The sequence below is a fragment of the Diadema antillarum genome, unplaced genomic scaffold (genome assembly GCF_040938485.1).
Source record: "Diadema antillarum isolate AM-2024a unplaced genomic scaffold, OU_Dant_1.0 seq00000320_RagTag, whole genome shotgun sequence".
Classification (NCBI taxonomy): domain Eukaryota; kingdom Metazoa; phylum Echinodermata; class Echinoidea; order Diadematoida; family Diadematidae; genus Diadema; species Diadema antillarum.
In genome coordinates, this window is record NW_027271339.1 from 2098746 (window position 1) to 2125360 (window position 26615).

Here is a 26615-nt window from a genome sequence, read left to right on the forward strand (position 1 = left end):
TGGAATAATCTCTTTGGCATTGGATTCAGGGTTCATCTTTTTAATACGCACGTGTGTGCACGCCGCACGCGAGCGAATGAGCGAACACTTTAATTCTTGTGGTAAACACATATGTGCACATGCTCGATCGCTCGTTATACCAGTGGATCTGACTAACCGGATGAAAGATACGGGATAAATTTCTTGTAATTTTGATTTTCGTTATGTTCATGTTTATGTAGACAACGCCAAGCAAACTGGAAATATAATGGGTCGCAAGAAATCACGGTCTTTCAACGCGAAGGCCCGTCAAGTCGTGGACGACACAGACGTTCGAAGATCTCAGAAAACCCCGTGTGTACCAATCGAGCCAGCGGGATGTCAACCATTCGCCTCCCCGGAATTGCCGGGGACGAGTCAAGACACTGAGCTGGGAAGTAATGCCCTCGTGCTTCCCACAAAGAAAGTTCCGAACCAAGAAGCCAAGAAACTCGCTCTTCATCAGAACCAACCCAAACGCTTGAGCAAAAAACAACGAAAGAGACTACAAAGAATATTAGAACAAAAGGAAAAGAAAGGAAAGGTATTTTATCAACAACAAAAAATGCAATCTTGTCATGACATCATGCTGTTTTAGTAATCAAGTAGCCTGGTAGTGGTACAGTGCTCAGTGGTAGTAGTACAGGGTCTACCGGTGGACTATCATGCAGGCTCCTGAATCATGGTATTTGTATATCTGTATATATCGGGGAGTAAATCGGGGTACAGTGCAGTACCATGTGTATGCGTGTCAGTACATGTACTATCCGTGTCAGTGAGCATCAGTGAGCTTGACATAGAATAATGACTAACAATCTAACATAGAAATGCTGGGCAATAATGTGAATTCTTCTTCTTAAAATCTTAGCTAGGTTCGCACGGCATCCCCGTGTGTCAGTTGTGTACAGCAACAGGGCTGTGTGTATGGTTACTTTTTGGCCGCCTTCTTTTTCTTCTTCTATAGAAGTGCATCCTTCATATAATCATAGTTGAAGATCAGCGCGGCGCACTGCAGAGTGGTGTGCATGCCGTCGTGGCACTTTGAGAGACCGGGCTCTTAAGAGCCAATCATTTAATTTACAGAGTGAAAAATATGTTGTGCAGTATACAATTTGTACATGTGAAGTGCTGCTGATAATCATTGGCATGACTACAGATGCTAGATGAGGGCTTTCCTCAATGCCTACCCTTGTTTAAGACATTGAGTGATGGGAAGATTGCAGGATCCTTCTTTAGGTTGTTCCATTTTCTGCAGGTGCAGGGAAAGAAGAATGAAGAGAAAACTTGTGAGCTGTAGTGTGGGATCCAGAATCAGCTAGCATGGCCTCTGGTATTTGATGTCAATGGTGTGCGGTGGTCCTTCCAATTAATATCAACTAGGTTGAAACATATCTTGTAGAGCATTGCTAGCTGACTGGCGACGTCTGCTCTGTAGTGTGGGCCAGTGAAGCTCATTCAGCATAGCGCTGACACGTGATTGGTGGTCATAGTTTGTTAATGACATATCTTGCACTATTCCACTGGACCTGCTCAACTTTCTTGATGTTTCGCTGTGTGTGTGGATCCCATGCTACTGCTGCATATTCTATTGTGGGTCTTATATTACTTTGCTCTAAATGTACGTAATCAAATTGCACCAAAATCACAGGTTATACTTGTTGTACATCATGGTCTAAAGTTAGTTTAAGACCAATCTTTTCCCTAAATTTGAACCAAATCAGTTTGTTGGGAAGGGTTAATGCAAGAATTCATTTTGATTAAAAATATGTTGTACCTGCTGCTTTAAGGGATAAGAATCAGCATGAGCTGGTGTTGGGCAAAAGCTAGTATTACTAACAATGCCTGTCTGTATAGTAATCAGGAGATTGTTGGTTTGTGTCCAACCCAAGTATATGTATGCCCATTATTTTTTTTTTTAAATCATAGCTACTACTAAAACACTGAATAATCAGTGCTAATTTATGTCAATGAAGGACAATTTGATAATCAGTTGTAATAAGAATTCAACCCAAGAATTATATTGAAATACAATTCTGCATGCCATAAACTTAATAAAGTGTAGAATCAACGATCAAAATGATTTGCAGAATGCTGGTTTAACTTTTTTTTTTCTATTGACAGAGGGCAGAGCTGTTGGCATCTCTCGGTGAACACCAGGCTTCTTCAGAGGAATTGGCCCAATTTACGTCATTTGCTCATATTGGGCAAAAGACTTCAAAAAGGTGTGACACTGCTGGCTGTGGATCAGAGAGCAGATAACCAGTGATGATTATTTTCAAGCCTATTTCTATAATCAGTGCAGGGAGGGGAACTTCAATTTAATTTGTCATGTGAATCTCAAGTTTTTTGCTCTATATTAAGTTTGGAACAGACTTTTTTATGCTTGCAATAGTTACCTGATAGAAACATGTATTTCATATTTTCACTACTCCTAATTGTGATGTACTTGTTATCTTTCACACCGACAAAAGACAGTGACAAGAAATCAAAACTTTAGTGGCAAACATTGATCAAATGTGTTGGAATAGATTTATGTTGTCTTCTAGCTTATGTGTAAATATTATGTAACAAGGTTGTAAACATATTAGTGGAAAAATGAGCAAAGAAAATAGGATTCCATCAGGATTGTCAGAATTCATGTAAATTATTAAGCTAACCTACAAACATCTGTTAATCATTTGAATCTGTTGCACTCTCTGATGATATTATGCTCTGCTGGTGAGGATTTGACAATGAAATGACTGTAACCATTGTGTGACTATTATCCCAATATTCATATCATGAAGACTGATATCATTTAAGTGTGATTATCTACACTGTATGTCTCAAACTTTTCCTTATTCACTAGCCATACAAAGAGTTTGTCTTTAATCAGTGTGGTTGTTTGTTTTTTTTATTATTATTTCACAGGAAATCAGATGGGGAATCAGGAGCAATTAAAATCAACAGCATTGGGGGCAGCAACAAGAAAATGAAAATAGCCAGGACTAACAAGGAGGAAGATGTTGAAGATGACACAAAAACAGAGGATTCATCATCATCATCATCGTCATCATCAGAGGATGAAGATGATAGCACTGCTGAGGAGGAGCAACAGACAGCTTTGGGAAAAGGGTCTGAAGGAGGCAGTGTGAAGCAAAAAGTGGCAACAAATGTTTGTGACAAAGTGAACAGTGAAACTGAGGAAAGGACTTCAGGCGTGGGACAAAATCCTACTGAGAAACAGACAGACAGGACTGACCTAAATGATTCTTTGACAGAGGCCACTTTGCTACAGAAAGAAGCTGTGAAAAAGGAACCAGCCACATATGTCAGTGTGCAACGGACACCAGAAATTCAGGTGAGCTGTGTGATGCATTTGTTCGGAGGAGCAGAGAGGCAGTAATAAATAACTCTTTCAAGTACTTCTCTTCCTTCTACTGATACATAAACCATGATTGAATAATTACCAGGTAATCATGGTGAAGAAGTAATGTTTGAATTCCAAGCATTATGTGTTTGAAAATTGGGATGACTTTTTGTAAAACTCAAGGGGACATACAGTAGGTTGTAGAACATTTTACATTCAGCTGTTGGTAGGGTGAAATTGTGTGGATCAAAGACCTTTGTAACTTGATGTTATAATAAAAACAAACACTGAATATTTGTGTGTTTGTAAGATTTCTGCATACATAAAAACAAAAAAGATATCAACATCAGAAATCTTGGTGGACAAAGTCTCCAATACTGTGTTCACCTGAGAAAAGCCTATGTGAAACAAATTGAATGTAACCTAATCACAAAGGATTATTTTGTAGGATGAATGAATAAGGGTTTGTCCTAGTTAGTTGCCCAAATTCTGAGACCATGGTATTATTTATGATTTCCATTATAACTGTGGATGTCATAGAGTGTGTTTGCTTGTTCCTATGGGTATCAGTTGTTACAATAATAGTGCATGTTTATCTAGTGTAGTGTATATGTTTTTCACTCTGTAGGGTGATTTGCACTGTGTAATAACAGCCACTCCTTAGCTGGAGCCAGCAGGAGATAACCTTGTTTCCTGACCCCTCACAACTATAAAGCAAGAGCCACTGTGCTACATATTTTGAAATAAAAGCTCTATGTTTATGTGTCCAAACATCCCCCTTCCCCAGGAGGCAAGGTTGGCCCTACCTATTCTGGCTGAAGAGCAGGCAGTGATGGAAGGTATCCATGACAACCCAGTAGTCATCATCTGTGGAGAGACAGGGAGTGGCAAGACTACTCAGGTCCCCCAGTTCCTCTATGAGGCTGGCTATGCACTGTAAGCAGACATTGTTATCATGTGCAGGATAGGATTGCCTGAAAGATGAAGTTACTTGTCACATTTGGTAATTAGTGAAGATTACACAAAGGAAAAAGATTAGTTTATTAATTTTCCAAATGGAATTGAAATTTGCTGTATTGCTGTATTGACAAATCATGATTGTAGTTTTGCCAAAACAAACTGTATATCTGGTTACAGTTAGTCCTATTTGAGTAGAAAAATAGGTGAAGTCAAGAAAGATGCAGCAATTTATTAAGATAACAACAAAAATGTGCCCATGAATTCTACAAGTGATTCGCATATTGAAATGTTTTTTCTCTATAGCCACACATTTATGTACAGATGGAATTTTATGTTGGGTAAATGTGAAAAGTGGAGATGACTTCTATACTGTATTTTTCTTCAAAACATATTCTTGCTCTACTAGGAAAGGTTTGATTGGTGTGACAGAGCCCAGGAGAGTGGCAGCAGTCAGTATGTCTCAGCGGGTTGCCAAGGAGATGAACCTCTCAAATAGGTTTGTTCAAAAGCTCTTTAAATAATGTTCTATCAAAATCTCTTACTGTGGAAGAATTCCAGCAAGTCTTCAGTCAAGCTTGTCAGATTCTGTAGGGTTTCTTGGTTTTTTTTTTTTTCTGTGCTTTTTATTTCAAATTTGTGTGCATGTCAATTTTGGTGTTTTTCTTCCAAATGAGTTCCCCAATAATATGCTGCATTGCAGTTTCAGTTATCTGAGGTGTGCTTGCAACATGAATCACACACTTGCTCCAATAAGAGAATGTCCTCATAAACATATCAGTTCGGTTCTAATGATTCCCCTTTCCTTATGTCTTGTATAGTGAGGTATCCTACCAGATCCGCTATGAAGGAAATGTGACAGAAAAGACCAAGATCAAGTTCATGACTGATGGAGTACTAATGAAGGAGGTGCAGAAGGTATGTCTTGTAGTGCAATATTTTGAGTTGTGTCATGGGATGATATCACACATGCAATGATTCTTGCTATGCTGTTGGTTGACTGTTCATCACATGGCATTTGCCATCAAGTAGTTTTCGATAGCACACGACAATACCACTAACTATGTATATTACTATGTAATACTCCCTCTTCATCTGACACCCAGTGTTGCTGCTTTGCAGTCATCATCATTTTAATCAGGCCTGCTGGACTTGCACCATGCCTGTTAACATTTGAGGAGTCATAAAAAAAGGAGTGAATAGTCTTTATCCATGCAATGGAACAAGATTTCGTAGTTGGTGAAAGATGAGATGCTCTTTCACCCCATGAAATCTGAAACTAAAGTGCTGATGTCCATGCATTGTTTGTATGACATGACATACTTATATGTGTGCCTGCAGGAATGATTTGTTACTGCACATACAAATATCAATAGTGGTGGAGAACTGCTTTTGTGAGAAGTGTACAGTGAGTGAGAATTGTTATTGTTAGGTGCCATGCACTAGAAACCAATCATGTTTTACATAATTATCTATCAGTTTGTGGTATTTTTGAGATGTGTCCACTGTTGGTGCACGTAGAAATTAGGTCAAGGGTATGTTTGCAACAAAATGCATGATAGTAAATCACATTGATTATACTGTATAACAAATGTGTCAAAGCATTGTATACACCCAGTAGTTGTTGGTTCTGGAAGCAGCTACAAGGTAATAAGATAGATGCTTATATTCATATAAAGTGTGTTTTGTCTGCATACCTGGTTTATGCATATTGTTGGAATGCTTGTCTTTGTGCCCAAAGTTGAAGAAGTTCAAAATCTGGTGAGGAATACCTAGTACATATACAGGGTAAGATTTCCATATTCCTCAAGCAACTGAAGTCAACATTATGTCTGATGCTGACACCAACTACTAACTAGTACGCCTGGTAGGCCTGGCGGGTCTAATATTTAAACTCAGTAGGCTCCTGCATTTTTGCAGTGATGAGACCAGATTTCATAGAGGATACATTCTTCATGTCTTTTCTTCTTGTCTGTTATTGTTATGCTTTCTGTTTCATTGAATTTTGTCAAGGACTTCTTGCTGTCAAAGTACTCTGTGATCATCATTGATGAAGCTCATGAGAGGAGTGTGTATACAGACATCCTGATTGGTCTGCTCTCCAGGATTGTACCACTCAGACACAAGGTAGGGGCAGCATTAGAATTTACCGTCAAGTAAAAATTCATCCTTAATCACTCCATTGTATTTAAACCCAATTGTCTGAACAAGATATGTAGTATTCAGTACATTTCATCTTAATGGCATGAATGCATTTATATGTACTTACATCAAACATTCGACAGTAACAGGTGCAGGATACATGCATGTATCCAAGCATTTTTTGAAGATGCATGTGTCTATTATAGTGATGGTAACTGTTCTGCCAGGGTACTCTTGTATGAAGTGGATGGCAGTGAATTTTCCATGACGGTGCTGGCATGTACATGTATATGCATGAATAAGTACATGTAGTCAATTGAAGTGCTAATTGAACTGGGGTCTACCACTAATGTTTAATAAGAAATGTTTGTACTGGATTTCTTGTACTCATACATGTACGCATAGTGACCTTTAAAATATGGTTCATATTACAGTTGGTTGATACAGGCGACTGAAAGCTAAGAGAGTAATGTGTATTTATCTATCCCACAGAAAGGAAGCCCTTTGAAACTTGTGATCATGTCTGCTACCCTGAGAGTTGAAGACTTCACAGCAAACACCAGACTTTTCAAGGTCACCCCACCAGTAATCAAGGTAACATTATCATCAGTGCCTCTTTCACTATTGATCAATGCAATGAAATATGCGGAATTCCTGTATATTTCATAGCAATGTATGTTTCAGTGTTTATGGTGAATCAAGCTTTTCCATGGATTTTACTTATTCTCAAATGATCCACATCATGATAGAGATGTCTGACAAATTCTGTGATGTAAATGTAATTGTGTAATTAAATCAATATCAAGATATGATTTGCAATCGAACATTATTTCTTTGTTATGTTGACTGTGCAACAGCATGTGAAGTATTTTTGTATATTGCAAAGATAAACTGAAGAAAGCTGTGTACTAACAGGTAACATCAATGCAATTATGCCAGTGAAACATGACAGTGAAATACAACAAAGAATGACTTTCCATTCTCATGATGAACAATCTTCCTTGAAGGTTGAGTCAAGGCAGTATCCTGTGACTGTTCATTTCAACAAACGCACCCCTCTGGAAGATTATCTGAAGGAAGCCTACCGCAAGGTAAATTGAACTGTGAATGTGACTCATTATTGCCCCTGCAGAGTAATCTACTCATTGAATCCAATAATTGAAGTTCCTACTAGATTTTAATTGCTCAGTATTGTGCAAGTACAGTAAGACAAGAAGTTTACTGAAGCATTTCTCTTTCTTGAAGTAGTTACCTACAGTGATCTCATATCAGAATAATGAAGAATATTTCCAAAAGTGTTTTTGAATTGACATCCATAGACCAAGAATGTCAGAACAGAATCATTGATACATAAATCCTCTGTATGATTTTCAATTACTGTATGGTAGCTTATTTCTTAACGAATTTAAAGTTATGTATAATGTCAGCACTGGGAGTAAGATTGGAAGGGTCCACAAAGTACTCCATGTTTGAGCAACTGTAGATAGTAAATTCATTTTTTATTAGCCTACACAGACCTGTAATTTCTAACCATTAAAATGCACTTTTTTTCACAGTTTTCACATGACAAAAGTGCTAGTTGTGAATAGACTAGAAGACAATGAATAACATTTTAAAGCTGGTGATGAAATGCTAAGAACGGGAGGGAAGAGAGGAGAGAACTCATTTACTTTGGACGGGATTTATAACTTGGTCCTGTGATAGCTCACTTGTAAGCATTTATAAGATGCTTACTCAGTGGCCACATGAAAGGAATCCAAAAGAAAAGCACAACACGAATTCTGATTCCAGGTCTTGAAGATTCACCGGACGCTACCACCAGGGGGCATCCTTGTGTTTGTGACAGGTCAGAATGAGGTCAGCACACTTTGCAGAAAGCTCAAGGCAGTAGGTAAGTGTGCTGCTCTGTAGGGAGAATCCATAGCATGACAACCTCAGATGTCTTCAGGATTATTTCGTCACTCTTACCATGCAGTTTGAAAAAGCTTCTGTTCAATTGCTCATTGAAATTATCTGTAATTTAAATGAATTTAATCTGAATTTTTCGCCAATATAAGACAACTGCTGCATAGCCCATACTCAGCTGCACTAGTATAATTGCTGTTGATATTTCATGGGGGACCAGTTGCATGTATTATGTGTAATTGGACCGGACCACTTCACCAGGTTATGCACCCTCCTCTTTACGATGAATGAATAAATGAATGAAGTGGGAGTATTTATGTGCGTGGGACATGACTCTCTCACACTTGAGACCTCCATTTTATGTCCCATATGAGGGATAGGGATTATTGTAGAACATAGTAAAATGCATGATATATGATATACAAATACTTGTCTAGAAAAACTACTATGAGTTGGGGGGGGGGGGAGATAATAAACCAGGAAATTCATCATTATGTTCTAGTATATTTTCACTTTGATCATCAAAGAATGAGCTTCATTGCATTTACTTCTTACAAACATGTTGATAGCTTGTCGTTCACATATATCGTGAGAAAACTGTTGGGTGAATTATTGATCTATTATTTGTTCAGAGTGAAAATAGGAAAAAATATGTCCCATTTAATCTTATTTTGGTAGTTATTGCACAACCACATGTCCTTCAGCATTTTTAAAAAGATTTTATTCTGTTAATCTTCGCAATTATCAATTATTTTCATCTTTTATCTTTCAGAACCAATTTTGTTTATTAGTCTGAAGATAAACATTGCTATCAAATCTGTTGTTCATAATGTCTGTTTGTTCATATTAAAGTCTTGCATTAAATTTATGATTCTTTATTTAAAATAATCTTTACTGCTCAGGCACGAGGCAGGGACCAAAGCAAGTTCAATCTGAGACAGGAGAGACTGAATGTGGGAAAAAGGCAGAGGGAGAGAAAGAGGAAAGTCAGGAAGATTTGACAAAGGAGCAGGAGGAGAAGAAAGCCTTCAAGAAGTGGAAGCTGCCTAAGATCAGCCTAGACAAGTAAGACATCAGTGTGTACTACCTCCATAGTCATACTAGAAGTGTTAAAACTCTTGATTGTGCAATGTCAGCATATAGCAGTGTAGATATTGAAATGGCCACGAGACAGGTTTCCTCAGCAACATTATAGAGGAGGAGGAGTTGCTTGATGAGTACTGTACCTTTTCAGAGACTTGTTTAAGTGATCCACAAAGTTTGATTTGCCTCACTATATGTAGACAATGATTTTTCAATCCACTAGTTATTCAGCACAGCCCCACGATGAGGAGAGCGATGTCGATGACGATGATGACTTTGATGATGATGGCCAGTCTGATGATGAAGCAGGAGTTCTTCCAGAAGAAGATGAGAATGAGGTAGAAATGTCATCTTATGTCTTGCTAGCATTGTACAACATGATGGACAATTGTTCAAGACAAAGGAATTTTCCTCAGAGAGTATAATGTGGCACATGAAGACAGAAAGAGTACAGAATATAAGTGAATGCAGACAAATTTTAAAAAGATTAAGTAATTGGAAAATTGGAATTTGAAAATAAAATTGTAAATTTCAGTAAATTAAGTGATATGGCTGTAATGGTTCAAATAGCACTTGTGTGTGATAGGTTTATGTGATAAGATGGCTGATATATTTTGCTGTTATTATTACTTGTTATATTGGATTGCTATGGATGACTTTATGTGAAGAGATATATAATATAATATAATATTTATAATGAAGCACATGTTTTCTCCACTTTGAGAATGCAGCTAATTTCCTTTTCTAAGAAATCATTTATTTCTTCAAATTTTGCCTTATGAAGGAGAAAATCCTGAGCATGGAGGCAGCAGAAGACCAGGTCCCTCTACACGTCCTACCTATGTACTCTTTGCTGGCTCCTCACCGGCAAGCCCAGGTCTTCCAGCCACCTCCAGAGGGCAGCAGACTGGTTGTTGTGGCAACCAACGTGGCTGAAACTTCACTCACCATACCTGGCATAAAATATGTTGTGGACACTGGAAGGGTGAGTTGTCCCTGTTACTGAGTATTTGAAATCAGTAAGATCTGAAGTCAAATAAGAATATGGATATAATTAATCACACATTAATTTTTGCAAATATACATTTGTATTTGAAAGTCCATGTATCTTCAGACATTTTATGAACGCAAATAATCTGATGGTATGCGAATTAAGATACCCGATGATATGCAAATTAAGATGGTAAACGTAGTAATTTTTTTATGCATGTTGTATTAATCAGGTCAAAAGGCGGTACTATGACAAGGTCACTGGAGTGTCCTCATTCAAGGTTACCTGGACATCCAAAGCATCAGCCAATCAGAGGGCAGGGAGGGCTGGCCGCACAGAACCAGGCCATGCCTACAGGTGAGAAAGATGACAATGTCAAGTCATGGTAATGAGTCTCAATAGCCTTGGGGTGCTCTCGTTACAGCGAACACAGTTATAACAAAATTTTGTTATCAGGAAGTAATTTAGGTGCCAGAATTATTATCATTAGAGTCAATGCTGCAAATTTCCCTTTGGAAATGATAACAGTTAAATGTAATTGAAGAAAATTGCAAGTCTCAAGGACTTCATTATAATGGGAGCCGCCTTTATCTGTAAGGAAGAAGGATGGAGTCAATTATTGTGTTCAGAATTTAAATAGAACCTTGCCTATGATGATTAATTCTCAGCATAGTCCTCTTTGTCAGTATTTGCTGATTCAATGAATTCCTCGTTTCTGAGGCAGGCTTTCTATATATCTGTATTAGATTAGATAATATATCCCCTCTTCAGGTGATATCATTTTCCAGACATGTACAATGTTTTCAAAGATTGCATGTCACTAGTAGTTTAGATTATTCTTTGATGAACAGTATATATTTGGGTAACTGTTTATATGTGTGGTTACTTATTTTCAGTGACATCTGGTGTGCATTTGATGCACAATGTGTGAAATGTTCAAAGTCATAACGTATAGTCGGTCATTCACAAAATGAACTTGAATGATCATTTGTGTATACACTGAAATTGGATGAGGGATAAATCTGATTTCATATTTTTTTAAATCTTTAAAGAAATCTGTGCTTGAGAGCTCAATAAATGATTTGAAGTTGCTGTTATACCTTTGTTGAACAAAGCAACCACTTTTTACAGAAACATCACAAAAATCTGTGATTCAGTTCAAGCACTAAGTTGCTGACAAATCAGTTTGTGGTGGTGACGAAGACTGAAATTCCCACATCCATCCAAATGTTTACTCCTGCCTACCAGATTGTATTCATCTGCTGTGTTTGGAAATGACTTCGAGACCTTTGACCCTCCGGAGATCACACGACGACCTGTGGATGACCTCATTTTGCAGATGAAGGTGTGTAGAATGTCTGTTCTTTGATTTCTTTTTTTAAGTACCTATTATAGTGGAAAGCCCTATTATGTGACCTGCTTGTAATAACAAAACTGCAAGTATGTCTCTTACAAGAATCATTTTTGTTATGCCTCCGCCACGAAGTGGTGCCGGAGGCATTATGTTTTCGGGTTGTCCGTCCGTCCGTCCGTCCTTCCGTCCGTCCGTCCGTCCGTCCGTCCGTCCGTCCGTAATGAATTTTGTGGACAGGGTAACTACCAAAACCTTTTGAGGTATCCTAATGAAACTTGGCATGTATGTGTATTAGGGGGTGAAGTTGTGCCTATCAACTTTTGGGTGCACATGCTCAAGGTCAAAGGTCAAAAGGTCAAGGTCAAATGCTTAAAATTTTACTATTTCCCCCATATCTATGCAATGCCTGAAGATATTTTCTTGAAACTTAGTGTATACATGAACTACCTAATTAAGATTCTCTGGTGAAAGTTTGGGGTCATGAGGTCAAAAGGTCAAAGGTCAAAAGGTCAAGTAAAATGTTAAAATTTCACTTTTTTCTCTGTATCTTGGAAATTGTTCAAGGTATCTTCATGGAACATAGTGTATATGCTGGTCTACTGACTGGCAGTGGTTATCTAGGGAATTTAGGGTTCATGGGGTCAAAGGTCAGGGGTCAAAGGTCAAGGGCAATACTTCAAAATCTTACTATTTTCCTTATATTTGCAATGCCAGCAGGATATTTTTTTTTAAAACTTGATGTATACATGTCTAACCCAATAGAGATTCTCTGGGATTTTTTTTTTTGCCAAGAAGGTCAAAGGTCAAAAGGTCAAAGATCAAGTGAAAGTGCTGAACTTACTTTTTTCTCCATATCTCGGAAGTGGCTCAAGTTATCTTGAAACTTAGTACATGTTCTGCCTGACAGTGATTCTCTTATAAATCAAAGGCCAGATGAAAATGATAACAATTTACTGTTCAATACAGAAATTGCGCTTTTTCTCCATACCTTGAAAATTACTCAGTGCATAAACTTATGAAATGGTCAAAGTCAAGTTAAAATTCTTAAATCCCCAAATACATGATCTCCTATTCATCCAATTAAACATAGGTTAAGGAAGGTAAACATTCAATAGATTTGTGACAAACATGTTATTTTAATATTTTGCCAATTTTGTGAAAATGAAATCACACATTGTCCACATGTACTATAGACCTATTAGGAGAATCATGCAGTATGGCGGAGGCATACCAGTCGCCATAGCGACATTTCTAGTTTGATTCTTGTTTGGATGGGGAAAAATCCAGTTGTAACTCCTGTCAATATTCTCAAATCATTCATGCATGCTTTCCAAGGGAATCGGGTCAGTTACCTTGTTCAGAGCGGAGAAAGAAGAAGGCAAAGAAACTTTGTTTCCACTGATACAAAATCAATCTCTCAGTCTTTATATTTATGTCTATCTATTGGATTTTGTCCATCAATATAGCTGTCTTTCCATTTGTGTATATGTATGTATAACCACACTGGTATGTATGTTCATGTATCTTCAAAAACTTTTCTAAATTTTCCCTCCTTTCCTCTCCACAGGACATGGGGATTGACAAAGTTGTCAATTTTCCCTTCCCTACTTGCCCTGATGAGGACAGCTTAAAGGTAACTTTATCATCATTTTTTCATGTATGTTCAGTTTTTGAAGCTTTATATCAGTGCTATTTTTGTGTCAGAAACTCAGTGCCAACTTTGCTCAGTCTGTACAAATGGATGCCATTTGTTGGTCCAGAAATTATTCAATATCTGTAATCTGTAGCATGTCTGATTTAATCAATTGTATGTTGAAAAGTGTATCAATTTCACTGCCTAATAGTGATATCTACTTGTATGCATTTGTCAATCTAGTGTATGAAAATCTTGCATGAATTGTAGCCCAGCACTAAGATCTCTTCCCAATTTGATCTTACTGTCCCTGTCTCATTCTCTCCACCAGGCTGGGGAGAGATTACTCATAGCACTTGGAGCCCTGGAACAACCTCCCAAACCAAAGAGCTTCAAAGACATCAAGAAAGGTGAGCCTGGACAGTGACCTTTAATACCATTCCCACTAGCATACCATTGAAGTACTTTATTTGTTGACATCATATAACATAGCACTGAAATTGTTTTAAATTTCTTAAAGACATTCTTCTGGTATGTAAGTCATATATATTTGCAATTTATCTATTTTCTTTTCAATCATTGAGGAGTAGTTTTTGTGAGGTACATTCACAATACACTGTCTTGATTTCCCCATTAAATTTTGCTGTGACATAAAAATCATTACAACACATTTTGTCAGTGTTTGCAAATTCAAAGTTAAGAGAAATGTGATTGTGAAATATAAAAATATATTTTTACTCTGAATTTAAGAAATATTTATAGAGATCATTGTTTGCGAGTTTGTTTTTGATAAGTTCGCTTCCATGACATACAGATACTCCATGTAATGATAAAACATAATGAATGATGACACCAAAATACTTGATTCTATGATTGTAGAATCCTTCAGTACCAGGATCACAGAGGTAGGGAAAGCTATGGCCTGCTTCCCGGTGGCTCCCTGCTATGCCAAGATGATATCACTGGGCCAACAGGAGGGATGTCTGCCATACGTCATTGCCCTGGTGGCTGCACTCACTGTCAGGGTATGTACAAGCAGCCACTTTACCATGATAATTTAAAGTCACCCAGCGTGTAACCATTAACCGTAAGAAAAGAAGTAGAAACAGTAATCCTGATACATTATTTGTTGCACAATGGACCTTGAGTTGGCTGCAAGGTTTGTGATTGAAGTACCCAACAGAGTGATTAGAGGCTAGTTCACTGTGTCATTTAGTCTGCAACAACTTAAAAAGTTTAATACATCATGCATAAAATTGTCCAAATTTTCCAACTGTTAACTGAACCCACATCAAAGTCTTACACGCCCACCCCTACCCTCAAGTTCTGAACCTTAATCCTAGTCTTAAACATTGTTCTCAGTCTTCAACCATAATCCAAAATCATGCTCCAATCCTGACTGTGCAATTACTCTTTATATGAGTAGACAAAGTAACAGCCTGTTGTTGATTTACTTGTTTTGAAAGCATGTTTGTCATACTCTCCTCATTCTGAACAGAGATTTTATTTGTGAATTTTGTATGTTTTGTCAGTTTCTAATGATAAAGATTATCATTGGAAGAGGTTTTGAGATTAATTTCTGTGTCCTCTTTGCAGGAGATCTTTGAAGAAAGTTCTCTACAAGGAGAAAGTGAGAAAGAGGTAAGCACTTTGTAGTGCTCCCATGTGATGGATCCCAGTGATGTGTGTGTTAGAATGATTTTTCAGATGCAAGGATTCGTTTGTTTATGTGTACTGTAAAAGTGGATATTTTCGCGCAACTTATTTTTCACACTTGGCCGGGTAAGAAGAGATTCGTGTGTTTTTAATTTCGCTGTATCAAGACATCATGCACAGGAACATATGACAAGCAAAAATATTTGCATGCCATTATTTTCGCGCTGGTTTCTGGTTGCGCGAAATGTGCGAAAATTTCAACACCGCGAAAATTTCCACTTTTACAGTATGTGGATATAATGACATATATTACATATATCGCTTGTATGTTCTGTCTATGTTAATGTATTTTGTGCTTTAAGGTACAAGTGTATATGTGTTTCCTGATTAGTTGGCATTACTCCTTAGAAGAGTAATTTTCATTTTTGTGAAATGATAGTCTCCCTGGTTAAAAGAGGTTTCTATGTTCCAAGGAGGTATGTTTCTGTAAAATTTCGCTATCATTAATACAAATTTCATTTTATATAATGTATGCTATTAAGTGTGAAGAACTTTCATGAGATAATGAGTTGTAAGTTGTTTATTATATGTAGCTGAAAATAGATATCATTGCTGTAATAATTACTTTGATATTTACTGAAGAGAGTATGGTTTGTCTTCACTTTTTTTCTTTCAGAAAGAAGCACACAAGAAAATGCGTGCAAAAGTTGCTCACAACAAGCGTATCTGGGCAGGAAAGGTTTGTAAATATTGTATTACATTATTGATAACATCTATGTCCTGCAGGAACACCTTAGAGAGATAAGCTGGTTTGCTGTTAGTAGATACTGATATCAGTAGAATGTCTTTTTTAACCCTAACTAGGCCGGGGGGGGGGGGGGGGGGGGGGGGGGGGATGTATCGCAATCGCAAAAAGCTATCACCGCGACGTTTCATGACTTTTTTCTTTCGAGTCTCCCGCATCTTTTGACACCAAATTTGCGACGCCCGGGTGCGCGGTTCCGAAGTTACGCATAAATATGTACATGCATGTCAGACCAAAAATTGCTCAAAAACGTTAATTCGTGTACAATTTCAATGCAAACTGTGCTTACAGGCAAATTTCATAAAAGCATGATTATTTTGGTGTTTTATTGATTAAAATCAATGAATAACATATTTTCTTGTTCGGAGCGATGTCGCGGACAAATTTCATCGAAAAAACAATGAAAAACATAAAGTCGAAAAAACAATGAAATACATAAGAAATTCAAAAAAACAATAAAATACTTAAGAATTTTTTCTGATATCACAATTTTTTTAAATTACATTTGCTAAGGACACTAAAAAGAATATTTACACAAAAAATTTGCCTGTTCTGAGCTTTATTTTGTGATTTATACCAAATAGTCTGATTTTATGCATCATCATGCATAAATTAGCATAATTTAGCATAAATGATGATTTTTTTTTTGAAAAATTAACTCACGGTATTTTAGATTACATCATAGGCAATGTGTGTGCCAATTTTCGTCGCGATCGCGCGGTCGACGGCCGAGATCTGGAGGCCCCCCCCCCCGGTTCTATCAACTACCTAAATAGCCCGGCCTAGTTAGGGTTAAACCCTGAAAGGTTGCAGAATTATAGTTCATTTGGATGTTCACAGTTGAGAACTGTTTGCGTGGACTTACTTCTTGCCATAAGAGGAATCTGGATTAAATTTTGTACAGGTATTAGTAAATCAACCCTTGTTAGATTCAAACCTGTTTTACATGTGTGGTAAACACTACACAAAGAGAGTGTGTGTGTCAGACTTCTATGATGTAAAAATACCATACAAAGAAATGTCACAGTTACACATTGTGTGAAGTATTCAAGTAGGCCTTTAATCAGTGGTCAACTCTTATTTCTTGGCAACGTTTTTTATTTTACCAAGGAATTATGATACAGTGATGCAGTCTGTCTTTATTCTTATACTTGCAGGGGGACAGCGCCCTCCTAGGTGACCTGATGGTATTGCTTGGAGCAGTAGGGTCATCTGAGTATGCAGGCTGTACGCCAGCCTTCTGTGCTGCACATGGACTGCGGCACAAAGCCATGGTAGAGATCCGAAAGCTGCGGAGACTTCTCACCAATGCAGGTAATGTATATAATGTGAGATTCCTTAACCCTCTGCATGCCACATTATATTACTTGCCCATAGGTTTGTGTGTCAGAGTTGTTCAAATTTGACTCATTGGCATAGAAAGGGTTAAATAGTCTCCTGGTTTGTCAAGAACAAGCTCATGAGAGTGTTTCTCATTCATGGAGACCTCAAGCAAAAACAAATATAAACACAGCAAAAGAGACATATGGATGAAAGATTGTAATGTGCTGTGTAGTCAAGGAGTCTACCACATTCCTTCTGTTGGTAATTCTTACTGTGCTTAGTTTTCACTCAATGTTATGAGATGGTGACCACAGCCTTTTTGTGGATAATTTATCTGCCTCTTCATGTTTGCAGACAGAGTATTCACTAGGAAAGATTTTATTACCACTACCACAGAGAGAGAGAGAGAGAGAGAGAGGAGAAAAAAGGGATGTTTTAAGGAAGTGGCAATGACCCATGTAATCTAGGATGATCAACATTAAGGTAATGGTGGCAGAGTTTAGAAGATAAGAAACACATCTCTGCCTGGGTGGAGATGAGAAACAATGTTATGGGTTTGAAAAGATAAAAGGCATACCTTCGGTAGCTTCGTTATTTGAATGAGGTACCACAGGAACCACCATGACCCAGATGTGTCATGCAGGCCAGTCTATTCTCCATTCCTCCTCAACAGGGAGATGCTCTGAAACCACTAGAATCTATGCAGTGTTCAATCTTATGTGGTCATTGCTGTAATTGAATCCTTGTTTGGCTTGTAATCTGGAGTCCATGTCCTAAGTATCAATGTATTAGATATGGGATAGGAGGATGCTGAATAAAAAGACTGTCATGTCATGCATTTTTTTTTTCATGATATCACTCGTGCATTTTTGCCCTCTTTACTTGGAAACAAGTGCATTGTCAATTCCTTTGATCTCATAGCATTATGTCCAAACTTTAAAGATTGTCGTGATTATTAAACTAGGAATGTAATATTGTGGGGTTTTTTTCTATTTTGTTGTCCGATACACATGTTGCCATGTACATGTAAGATTTTCTTGAAAAAAAAAATGCAGAAGTAAAATCAGACTGAAACTGAACTGAACTGTCATGTCATTCATTGGCTCTCCTTTGTGGGCAAAGAACAATATGAGTATGACTCTTTTGTTAATGTTTTGTTACTGGGGAGATCAGCACTTTTTTGGTACATTTACTTTCCTTTTTGATTTTGCCAGTGAATGTAGTTAATCCAGACTGTGGAGTCTTCATGGATCCCAAGATGAGCCCACCATTCCCAACTCAGGTATTTACCAGTTGTGACAGCAAGGGAGACAGTCAGATAAAAAGTCAGACATAATACATTCAGTCTGTGTACAATGTTATCTATCTATTTCACTGTTGCCAGTGAAAGTTTTTGTACCGCATGCTATTCAATGATTTGTTGTTATGTGTGAATGTGTAGCGATTGTCTCTTCCATATTATGAATATACAATCATGTACTTCTAAGCTTTTGAACTAAAATGTTAAGCAAGATTATCTCGTTGAGGATGAACTAAATTTGCTGTGGCACACGTTTTCCATAGACACCTGCCCAAGTACATTGTATACTCAGGACTAGTCTTCAACAGGTTAAAGATAGTATTTGAAATGGTTACAATGAAGTTCATGCCACAAGAAGAAGTTACAGTATTTTAAACATGAACCTCATATGAAATGAAAAGTATTTCAATGAAAAGGAAGAACTCTGGCACAGACAGCTAAGTAGTCTTTTTTCCCATTTTATAAGTACTTTGATGAGTCCTTGTCAGGACTCTAGATCTGCCCTGTACATTCCTATACCATGGCGAAGTCAGTTGAGTCATTGACATATAACCATTTCCAAAAATGCTTCTATTCTGTGTAACTGATAAATATCCAGCTGCGATGGTTTTGATTTTTTTTTTTTAGAGCTGAAAGCTCTTCCCAATGTTCCATATACTTACAAACCTGTCACCTGAACCATCAGATTTCATCATTCCATCAAATTAAGAACTATATCAAATCTTTGTGGTATTTTAGTGATAATACAGTGATAATACTACCAGTATATTTTGTTGATAATATATGTCTGATAATACATGAAGGTAAATCACTTGAAAGTGTCCTTTGATGCCACAAACACCCACTTTATTTATGCTCTTTTACTGACACATGCAGAGAGGCAATAAATACAATTTCATTTCACCGTGCGAATTAGTCTTATTTAAGAAATTCATCAAAAAGTAGACATTTAGGTATGTGTACATCAGTATCAGTAGTTGCGTTTATGACTCTGTGATTTAAGTGACCTTTGCTTACGTCAGGAAAGCTGCATGATTAAGGGCTCCACAAAAATAATATATCATTGATCTATGGTACATGGGTGATTTTTCTCTTCACAGGTCAAAATGCTGCGTCAAATAGTTGTTGCAGGCCTCGCCCATCAAGTGGCCAAGTGAGTGATCTTTTATTCATTTTTTCTTTCAAGCAACTTCTACCTGTAGTCTTAACCTGTTGAGGACGGACTGATTTTGCTACACTACGCATTTCCCATAGACACATGCCTGAGTATACTCTGGACTTGTCCTCAATGGGTCAATGGCATTCAGGAGGTTAAAAGGCAAAGAGTACGAACAAAACACATGATGCTGCAGATTAATTGCATATTTATCTTGTTTTCTTCTGTATGAAATTTATTTGCCTTCTTTGTAATCTTTTGTCATATTTTGTACAAGTCTTAGAGTTAGATCATTGTGTAGTCTCTCATTAAATACTGTAAACATCAATATTTTGGCATGAATAATTTTTCACACTGAGCGGCTTAATAACATATTTGCGGGTTGCACAATTGTCAACCCATTCATAATGTGCAGAGAAAACTGTGAAGATATTTTTTGCGAGTTTTAGAAGTCGCGCTAGCCGGAAGTAGCGTGAAATATGCAAAAATTAATGTACCATGAAAATTTCTGTATTTACAGTACCCCATCGCACTTCACCCAGTGGAATGTACACATTGTTAGTACTCTACATTATCTTATTACCTCTTTTAGGTACCTTCTGATCTCCATTATTTTGTAATCACACAAAGATGTTTGTGTAAAAGCATGTTCCAGTCTGTAAGATGACAGAAGGCATTCATGTGTAAGATAGATCCAGTCCCCACTGTATTGATAAAAGATTGTTCATCCATTTTCGCTCCTATTATTTCAATGATTGTGAACCTAAGTATTGATCAGTGTTACGTCCCCTCATGTTTGAAATCTGCATATATAACCCCTCTTTTGAATAAACCTTCCTTAGACCCAGATTCACTCCAAAATTACCGCCCCGTGTGTAACCTTCCATTTTTGTTTAAAATTTTAGAAAGGATTGTTTTCTCCAGACTTACAGATTATCTCTTGGTTAATAATTTATTCGATCCTTTTCAATCCGCATATCGTCCTTACCATAGCGTAGAAACCCTTCTCCTCAATGTGTCGAACTTCATCCTACAGGAAATGGATCGTGGAAATGTCACTGCTTTGATTTTACTTGATTTGTCCTCCGCCTTCGATACTGTTAATCATGCAATTTTGTTAAACACCCTCCAATCTCTTGGTGTAAAAGGTCAGGCATACGAATGGTTTAAATCTTACCTTTCATGCCATTCACAGGCAGTGTGTGTCAACAGCTGTAAATCAAATGCTATGCCTCTCAAATGCGGTGTTCCACAGGGCTCTGTGGGCGGGCCCACCTTGTTTTCCATCTATCTTATTAGCCTGGGACACATATTGCGCCAGCACAAAATTAATTATCACATATACGCTGATGACATTCAATTGTATTTGTCTTTCAAACCTAACCAGGCCGATGCCTTACATGCTTTGAGTCAGCTTGAGAATGCAATGAACGATGTTTATTCATGGCTGAACTCACATTCTTTGAAATTGAATACGGATAAATCTGAGTTTTTAATGTTTGGTTCGAAGACACAATTAGGTAAACTTGACATTAATTTTATCTCCTTTTCCGGCATGTCAATTAGTGTGTCCCAAACCTGTCGCAACCTGGGTGTAATGCTAGATTGTAATATGACTATGTCTCATCAAGTTTCTAGCATTTGTAGATCTGTAAGATACCAACTTCGTAATATCGGCTTCATTAGAAAATATTTGAACTGCTCTTCTACTGAAAAATTAGTCCATGCCTTGATATCCTCTAGGCTCAATTTTGGAAACTCTGTCTTATTTAACTTACCACAAACTCAGCTCTCCATGCTACAGAGGCTTCAAAATGCGGCAGCACGCATCATCACACTATCCAAGAAGCACAATCACATCACCCCTATTTTGAGATCACTTCATTGGTTACCAGTCAAAGATCGCATTATTTTTACGATTTTACTTTTGACTTTTCATTGCATTCAGGGCGCTGCTCCTCAGTATAACATTGACTTACTCCATAATTACATCCCTGCTAGATTTTTACGCTCATCCAACTCCGGTTCTCTGATAATTCCAAGATTCACTACAATATGGGGCACACGTGCCTTTGGCCATGCTGCTCCCACCTTATGGAATAACTTACCTTCAGCCGTAAAAAATTGTTCTTCATCAGACTCCTTTAAAAGCAGTCTAAAAACTCACTTGTTTAAAGCCCCAATTTGACTACTCATTACATGTACTTGATATTTGTATGTCCTTTGTCTCCTTCACTTTCTCTTCCTTCCGCGCCTAGAGCACTCTGCAGAGTGGATTTGACGCTATATAAATCATATCATATCAATTATAATGTGTGTTGCATTTACTAATTGTAAAGTTGTGTACTATTCTGTTCACTTTTAGTAATTATTGACTATTTGCTAATTGTGGAGTTTCAGGCTTATCTGTTGACTAATGTCTGCTTTATTTAATCTTCAATGGATATACAATGTAATTGCAGTATTAAAGTTTGGGTGCTCTCAGTTCAGATTGTTCTATATGAGATTCAATCTGGTCTTTAGGCGCATGTTGCCAGATCAGGAAGGGTTCCAGCGAGGTGGCTACCAAAGTGTGGGCCTAGAGGGCGCTGTCTTCATCCATCCCAATTCAGCTCTCTTCAAGCAGATGCCTGAGTATGTTGTGTACCAGGAGATCATTGAAACCACCAAGCCTTACATGAGAGGTCAGTGAAGTACCAGGGACACAAATCACCTTTCATCATCAAGTTGGGATACTTCCTTGTAAAGTGCTAAAATTTATGTATATAGCATAATAAAATTGATTGGTTTGAGGGTGCAAATGATATGGTGACTTGGCACCTGTACTGGAAGAGAGAATGAGAGATCTGTGTAGATATATGGGGTAAAAGAAGCAACATTGTAATTATGCTGCAGTCCTCTCTTATTTGTTGCATACAAGCTGAAACACATGCTGATGAGATTGTCACAAAGGAACCAACGAAATGGCTGATCATCTAATTTTGAGCAGAACAAACTGCCTGCCTTATACAAATGTATTTCGCAAAAACAAAGCAAAACAAGACAATAAACGACTTTCCCCCTTCCCCCCAAAACCACCAATTTTTGTGTCTTTTATCATGCAACTATCCCTATGATAATTATGGGGCTTTTCTTCTTCTTTTGTTGGTATATGAGCAAAGCATTGCCAGAGAATAGTGTTTGCTATTTAAGGCCAGAAGAGTAAGACGTGTATGATTAGGAAGTGTATGATGGGGGGGGGGGGGGGGGGGGGGGGGGGGGGGGGGGGGGGGGGGTCCCTGTGTGGAGGCACTCAAAGTCTTTGTGAGGTAATACAATAGGCAGTTTGTGATCATCTTTTCGACCAATTTGGCTTTCTGTTTACTTTCCCAGGTGTGACAGCCATTGATGGAGACTGGTTACCTCTTCTTGTCCCCCATCTGTGTACATTCTCACGGCCACTGGAAGAACCCACACCATCCTACCACTCTCCCACTGGCACTGTGAGGTGTCACATGACCAGTACATTTGGTATGTTGACTTATTACCCTCTTCTTCCTCATTTCCTTCTCAATATATTTTGAGAGGAGGATGAATTTTCTATTGTCATATAATCAATTTTACTCACTACACACGCACAAAAGATAAGATATTGTATCAATTGGCTTTGTATAGTAAATAGTATAGTAAATGAATTATAAATTTGATGGGCTTACAAAAAGGTATTAGCTTGAATTGACCCAATAATTGATTTCGCTTTTAGTTTCAATTTCAAGTACTCAAATCTCCACTTTGGCCTTTGACTAAGTCAGATGACTCTGACCAAAATGATAAAGATGTCATGAATTATAGGAGGGAATGGTTGCTATTAAATGTAAGGATGAATGTTAAGACTACACCATTTTACCAGCCACATGGTAAATTGTCATGAGATATTGTGTGTGTACTAAATCCCTTGACACGCTGCTACAAAGACATGGCACTACTAGACAAGACAGCCTTGAAGGCTCTATCAGGACTCTATGAATAGTAACAAATGACTTCCTAATGAAATGTGACTTCAGCAAAACAGAAAATACTGAAAAATCCACAAGATGCAGTGTCATTCATTTGTAGCATCTTTGGAAATAAATTATCATGTTTCACTGAATCTAAGGGCCTTTTTAGTTCACTCTACCCATGGGTTGTCAAAGCCAGACTCAAGTATTTCATTTAAACTGTATGCATATTTTTGTGAATCCATGCTGCCAAAATACATGTACAGCAGCTCTTTAATTGAAGGAGAGTATATCTAGCCTTCAGATGGAAGGATACAGATGAATTCACTTGCATCAAACACTGCTAGCCAGATGTTATCCAACCAGTGTTCCATATATCTGAAAAGGAATTTCCCAAGTTAATTGTGTAATATATGCGATGGGGTTCAAAGAGGTTCGTTGCGTTAACTGGTATGAGACATAGAATGAGTTAAATATATCATGGATGTTTCCTGACACCAATCTACAGGGCGGAATGCATGGCAGCTCCCCTCCCAGGAGCTAGAGTACCCAAAGTGTGTGGACAGGGTCAAGTGGTTTGCCCGCTTCCTCCTTGAAGGAAAGGTAGGTAGCTCCAACCTTGATATTCCTATCTCTTATATGCACCAAATACATTCCCAGAATTTTGGTCATGAAGAAACATTAGAGGATGACAGAATTTATGATGCAGAAAATAAGTGATAGAGTTTAAGAAAAAGGAAAGGTTTCAGAGAAAATTTCTCAGAGTAGGTGAATTCAACATGTCACTTAGCTTTTTTGATGCTAAAATGAAATTTTGTGGCAATCTTTCATTTTTAGCTTTTTACTCTTATAAGCCCTAATCTATTAATTTGCATCTCATGTGAAATGTATTTCTTGTACTTTATAGTTTGTAAATTTCATGGCATCACATGGCTGAAAGCATACATGTGTGGGCATCATGAATTATACTATTTTCTACAATACTTTTTAGTACATGGTAATAGAGTATTGCGTATGTAAGTTTTGTATCTATTATATTCATTTTGAATTATATGCATTATATCAGTTTCTCTCATTGTTTAATTGCATATTGTATCTGTAGTCTTGTAGCTCCTTCATAGCAAGTTGGAGAAATGAAAGACTTGAGTAATACAACTTGATCTGATATTGTGATACATGTGTAGGTGGTACCCAGTCTGAAGAAGTATACTTCATCCCTGCTGTCTACTCCTAGCACCATGATCAAGACATGGGCAAAGTAAGTCAACTAGTTAGGCTTGATTGATTAATGTTTGTACAGTAGGTGTCTTACCACCACCATTCCAAAGTGTGAATCTCTCCTTGTCAAATTTTGGATAAGGTTACTCTGATGATATATACATTGATTGGCCAACAAAACAGTGTGATCACTTGACTGTGATGTGAGCTGTGATTCTGATGTACTAATGCCAATTTGTGATGCAGGGAAAGTACAAATTGTTCGTTCAGTTCATGAGGCAAGGCAAGCAAGGTTGCTTAAATTTGTGAGTGGCATATGACTTGAGGTGTTTTGAGAAGCTGTTATGAACCATTTGTTGTGTTTACAAAAGAGATGTACTATATAATTACGCTGTGTGGTATGACCAAGACCGTTTCATCCATAGCCAACTTAGGTTATAAGTGTCTATGATTCATTGGGAAGTAATTAAGGTTACAAACTGCAACACTATGTAAGGAATGTCAACAAGAAGATAGAAATTGAGAGCTTTTGGTAGACACAGCATACAAATGTAGACACACTTGTCAGAGTCACCTTGTGCTACTTTGAATCTTTGACCAATATCCTCTGAATTTCTCCAGACTCCAACCCAGAACTGAGATCCTGCTAAAAGCCCTGGCAGGGAAGAATGTGGATAATAAGGCAGCTCTTGTACAGGCCTGGAGAGAGGACAAACAATGTGAGTTTCTGTGTCAAATGTTATATAATTATCTCATGTCTATACTTGCCAAAGGAGGCTTTTGTTGGCCTTGACTTGATCCAATCACACACTGTAAAACAAGGAATGTTCGCGTGCATTTTAATTTCGCGAATTTCGCGAGTGCCAAGATTCGCGAAATTAAAATGTACGCGAAGTTTCTTGTCTACACTATATGCATTGAATGCCAGTGGCAATTCGCGAAAATTTCATGCTACGAAAAAGGCCGTCGGCTCCAATTCGTGAAAATTTCGTGCCGCGAATATATCATGTTTTGCAGTTGACAGGTTTATTGAATAATGTCCAAGTTTGCTATTACTTTGTGTATCATTTTAGAGCTTAATTTGCACTTAAAAACATTGAGCATGTGTACAATGAAAGTACTGCTCATCATTGTTCAAGACAAAGTCTCAGTTTCAATCAGCTGACCCACAAAAGCTCCGATGTGTAATGAAACAAGTTTTACATGACATGGATGGATGATTAAGTTGACGAGAAACCAGGTGTTCACTTCCCTCCATTTCTTCACCCAATCACCTCTGTATTTTTGCTTCTTTCCCCCTCCCTTTGTTCTTTTTCCCCTTTTTATCTCTCTGTTTCATTCTCTCCTCTCTCAAATAATCTTCATCTTGTCACTCTATGGTTCTGCCTCCATCTCTCCACCCACTCATTCCCCATGACCGACCACCAGATTTGCTACAGGCATACCAGGAGTGGCTACCCCAAGATCTGCATGCTGAGCTCCTGATGTCATGGCCCCCAATTGATCTAGATGAGTGACTCCTCTAAGAGTGGTCAAAGTAATGGGAGGTGTCATCATCTTCTGGACTAGTGTGATGAATGATGGGAAGACAGCTGGTCAGGCTGTAATAATGATGACACTGTTCTTGTACACACTTTGCGGGTGCTGTTAGGACTACAAATCAAGTCACTTGAGTTACACATTTCCAGACAGAAGTGACTCCCATTATCTTACCATCCACAGAATTAAGCCAGACAAACTATTTATAG

At 37.8% G+C, this 26615-nt stretch overlaps 1 protein-coding gene across 1 annotated transcript; it reads left to right on the forward strand.

Moving 5' to 3' along the window:
• Positions 1-247: 247 nt before the first annotated feature.
• Positions 248-26384, forward strand: LOC139730548 (probable ATP-dependent RNA helicase DHX37). The gene is made up of 29 exons (XM_071641403.1): positions 248-562; positions 2140-2240; positions 2929-3358; positions 4155-4303; positions 4734-4823; positions 5146-5242; positions 6338-6451; positions 6959-7060; positions 7474-7557; positions 8258-8357; positions 9274-9436; positions 9678-9792; positions 10239-10439; positions 10678-10802; positions 11694-11790; positions 13367-13432; positions 13764-13842; positions 14312-14457; positions 15029-15073; positions 15765-15827; positions 17051-17207; positions 18431-18498; positions 19617-19669; positions 22196-22356; positions 23045-23182; positions 24158-24252; positions 24834-24907; positions 25489-25586; positions 26296-26384. Exons 1-29 carry the CDS (start codon positions 248-250, stop codon positions 26382-26384), a joined length of 3615 nt encoding a protein of 1204 aa, XP_071497504.1.
• Positions 26385-26615: the final 231 nt, after the last annotated feature.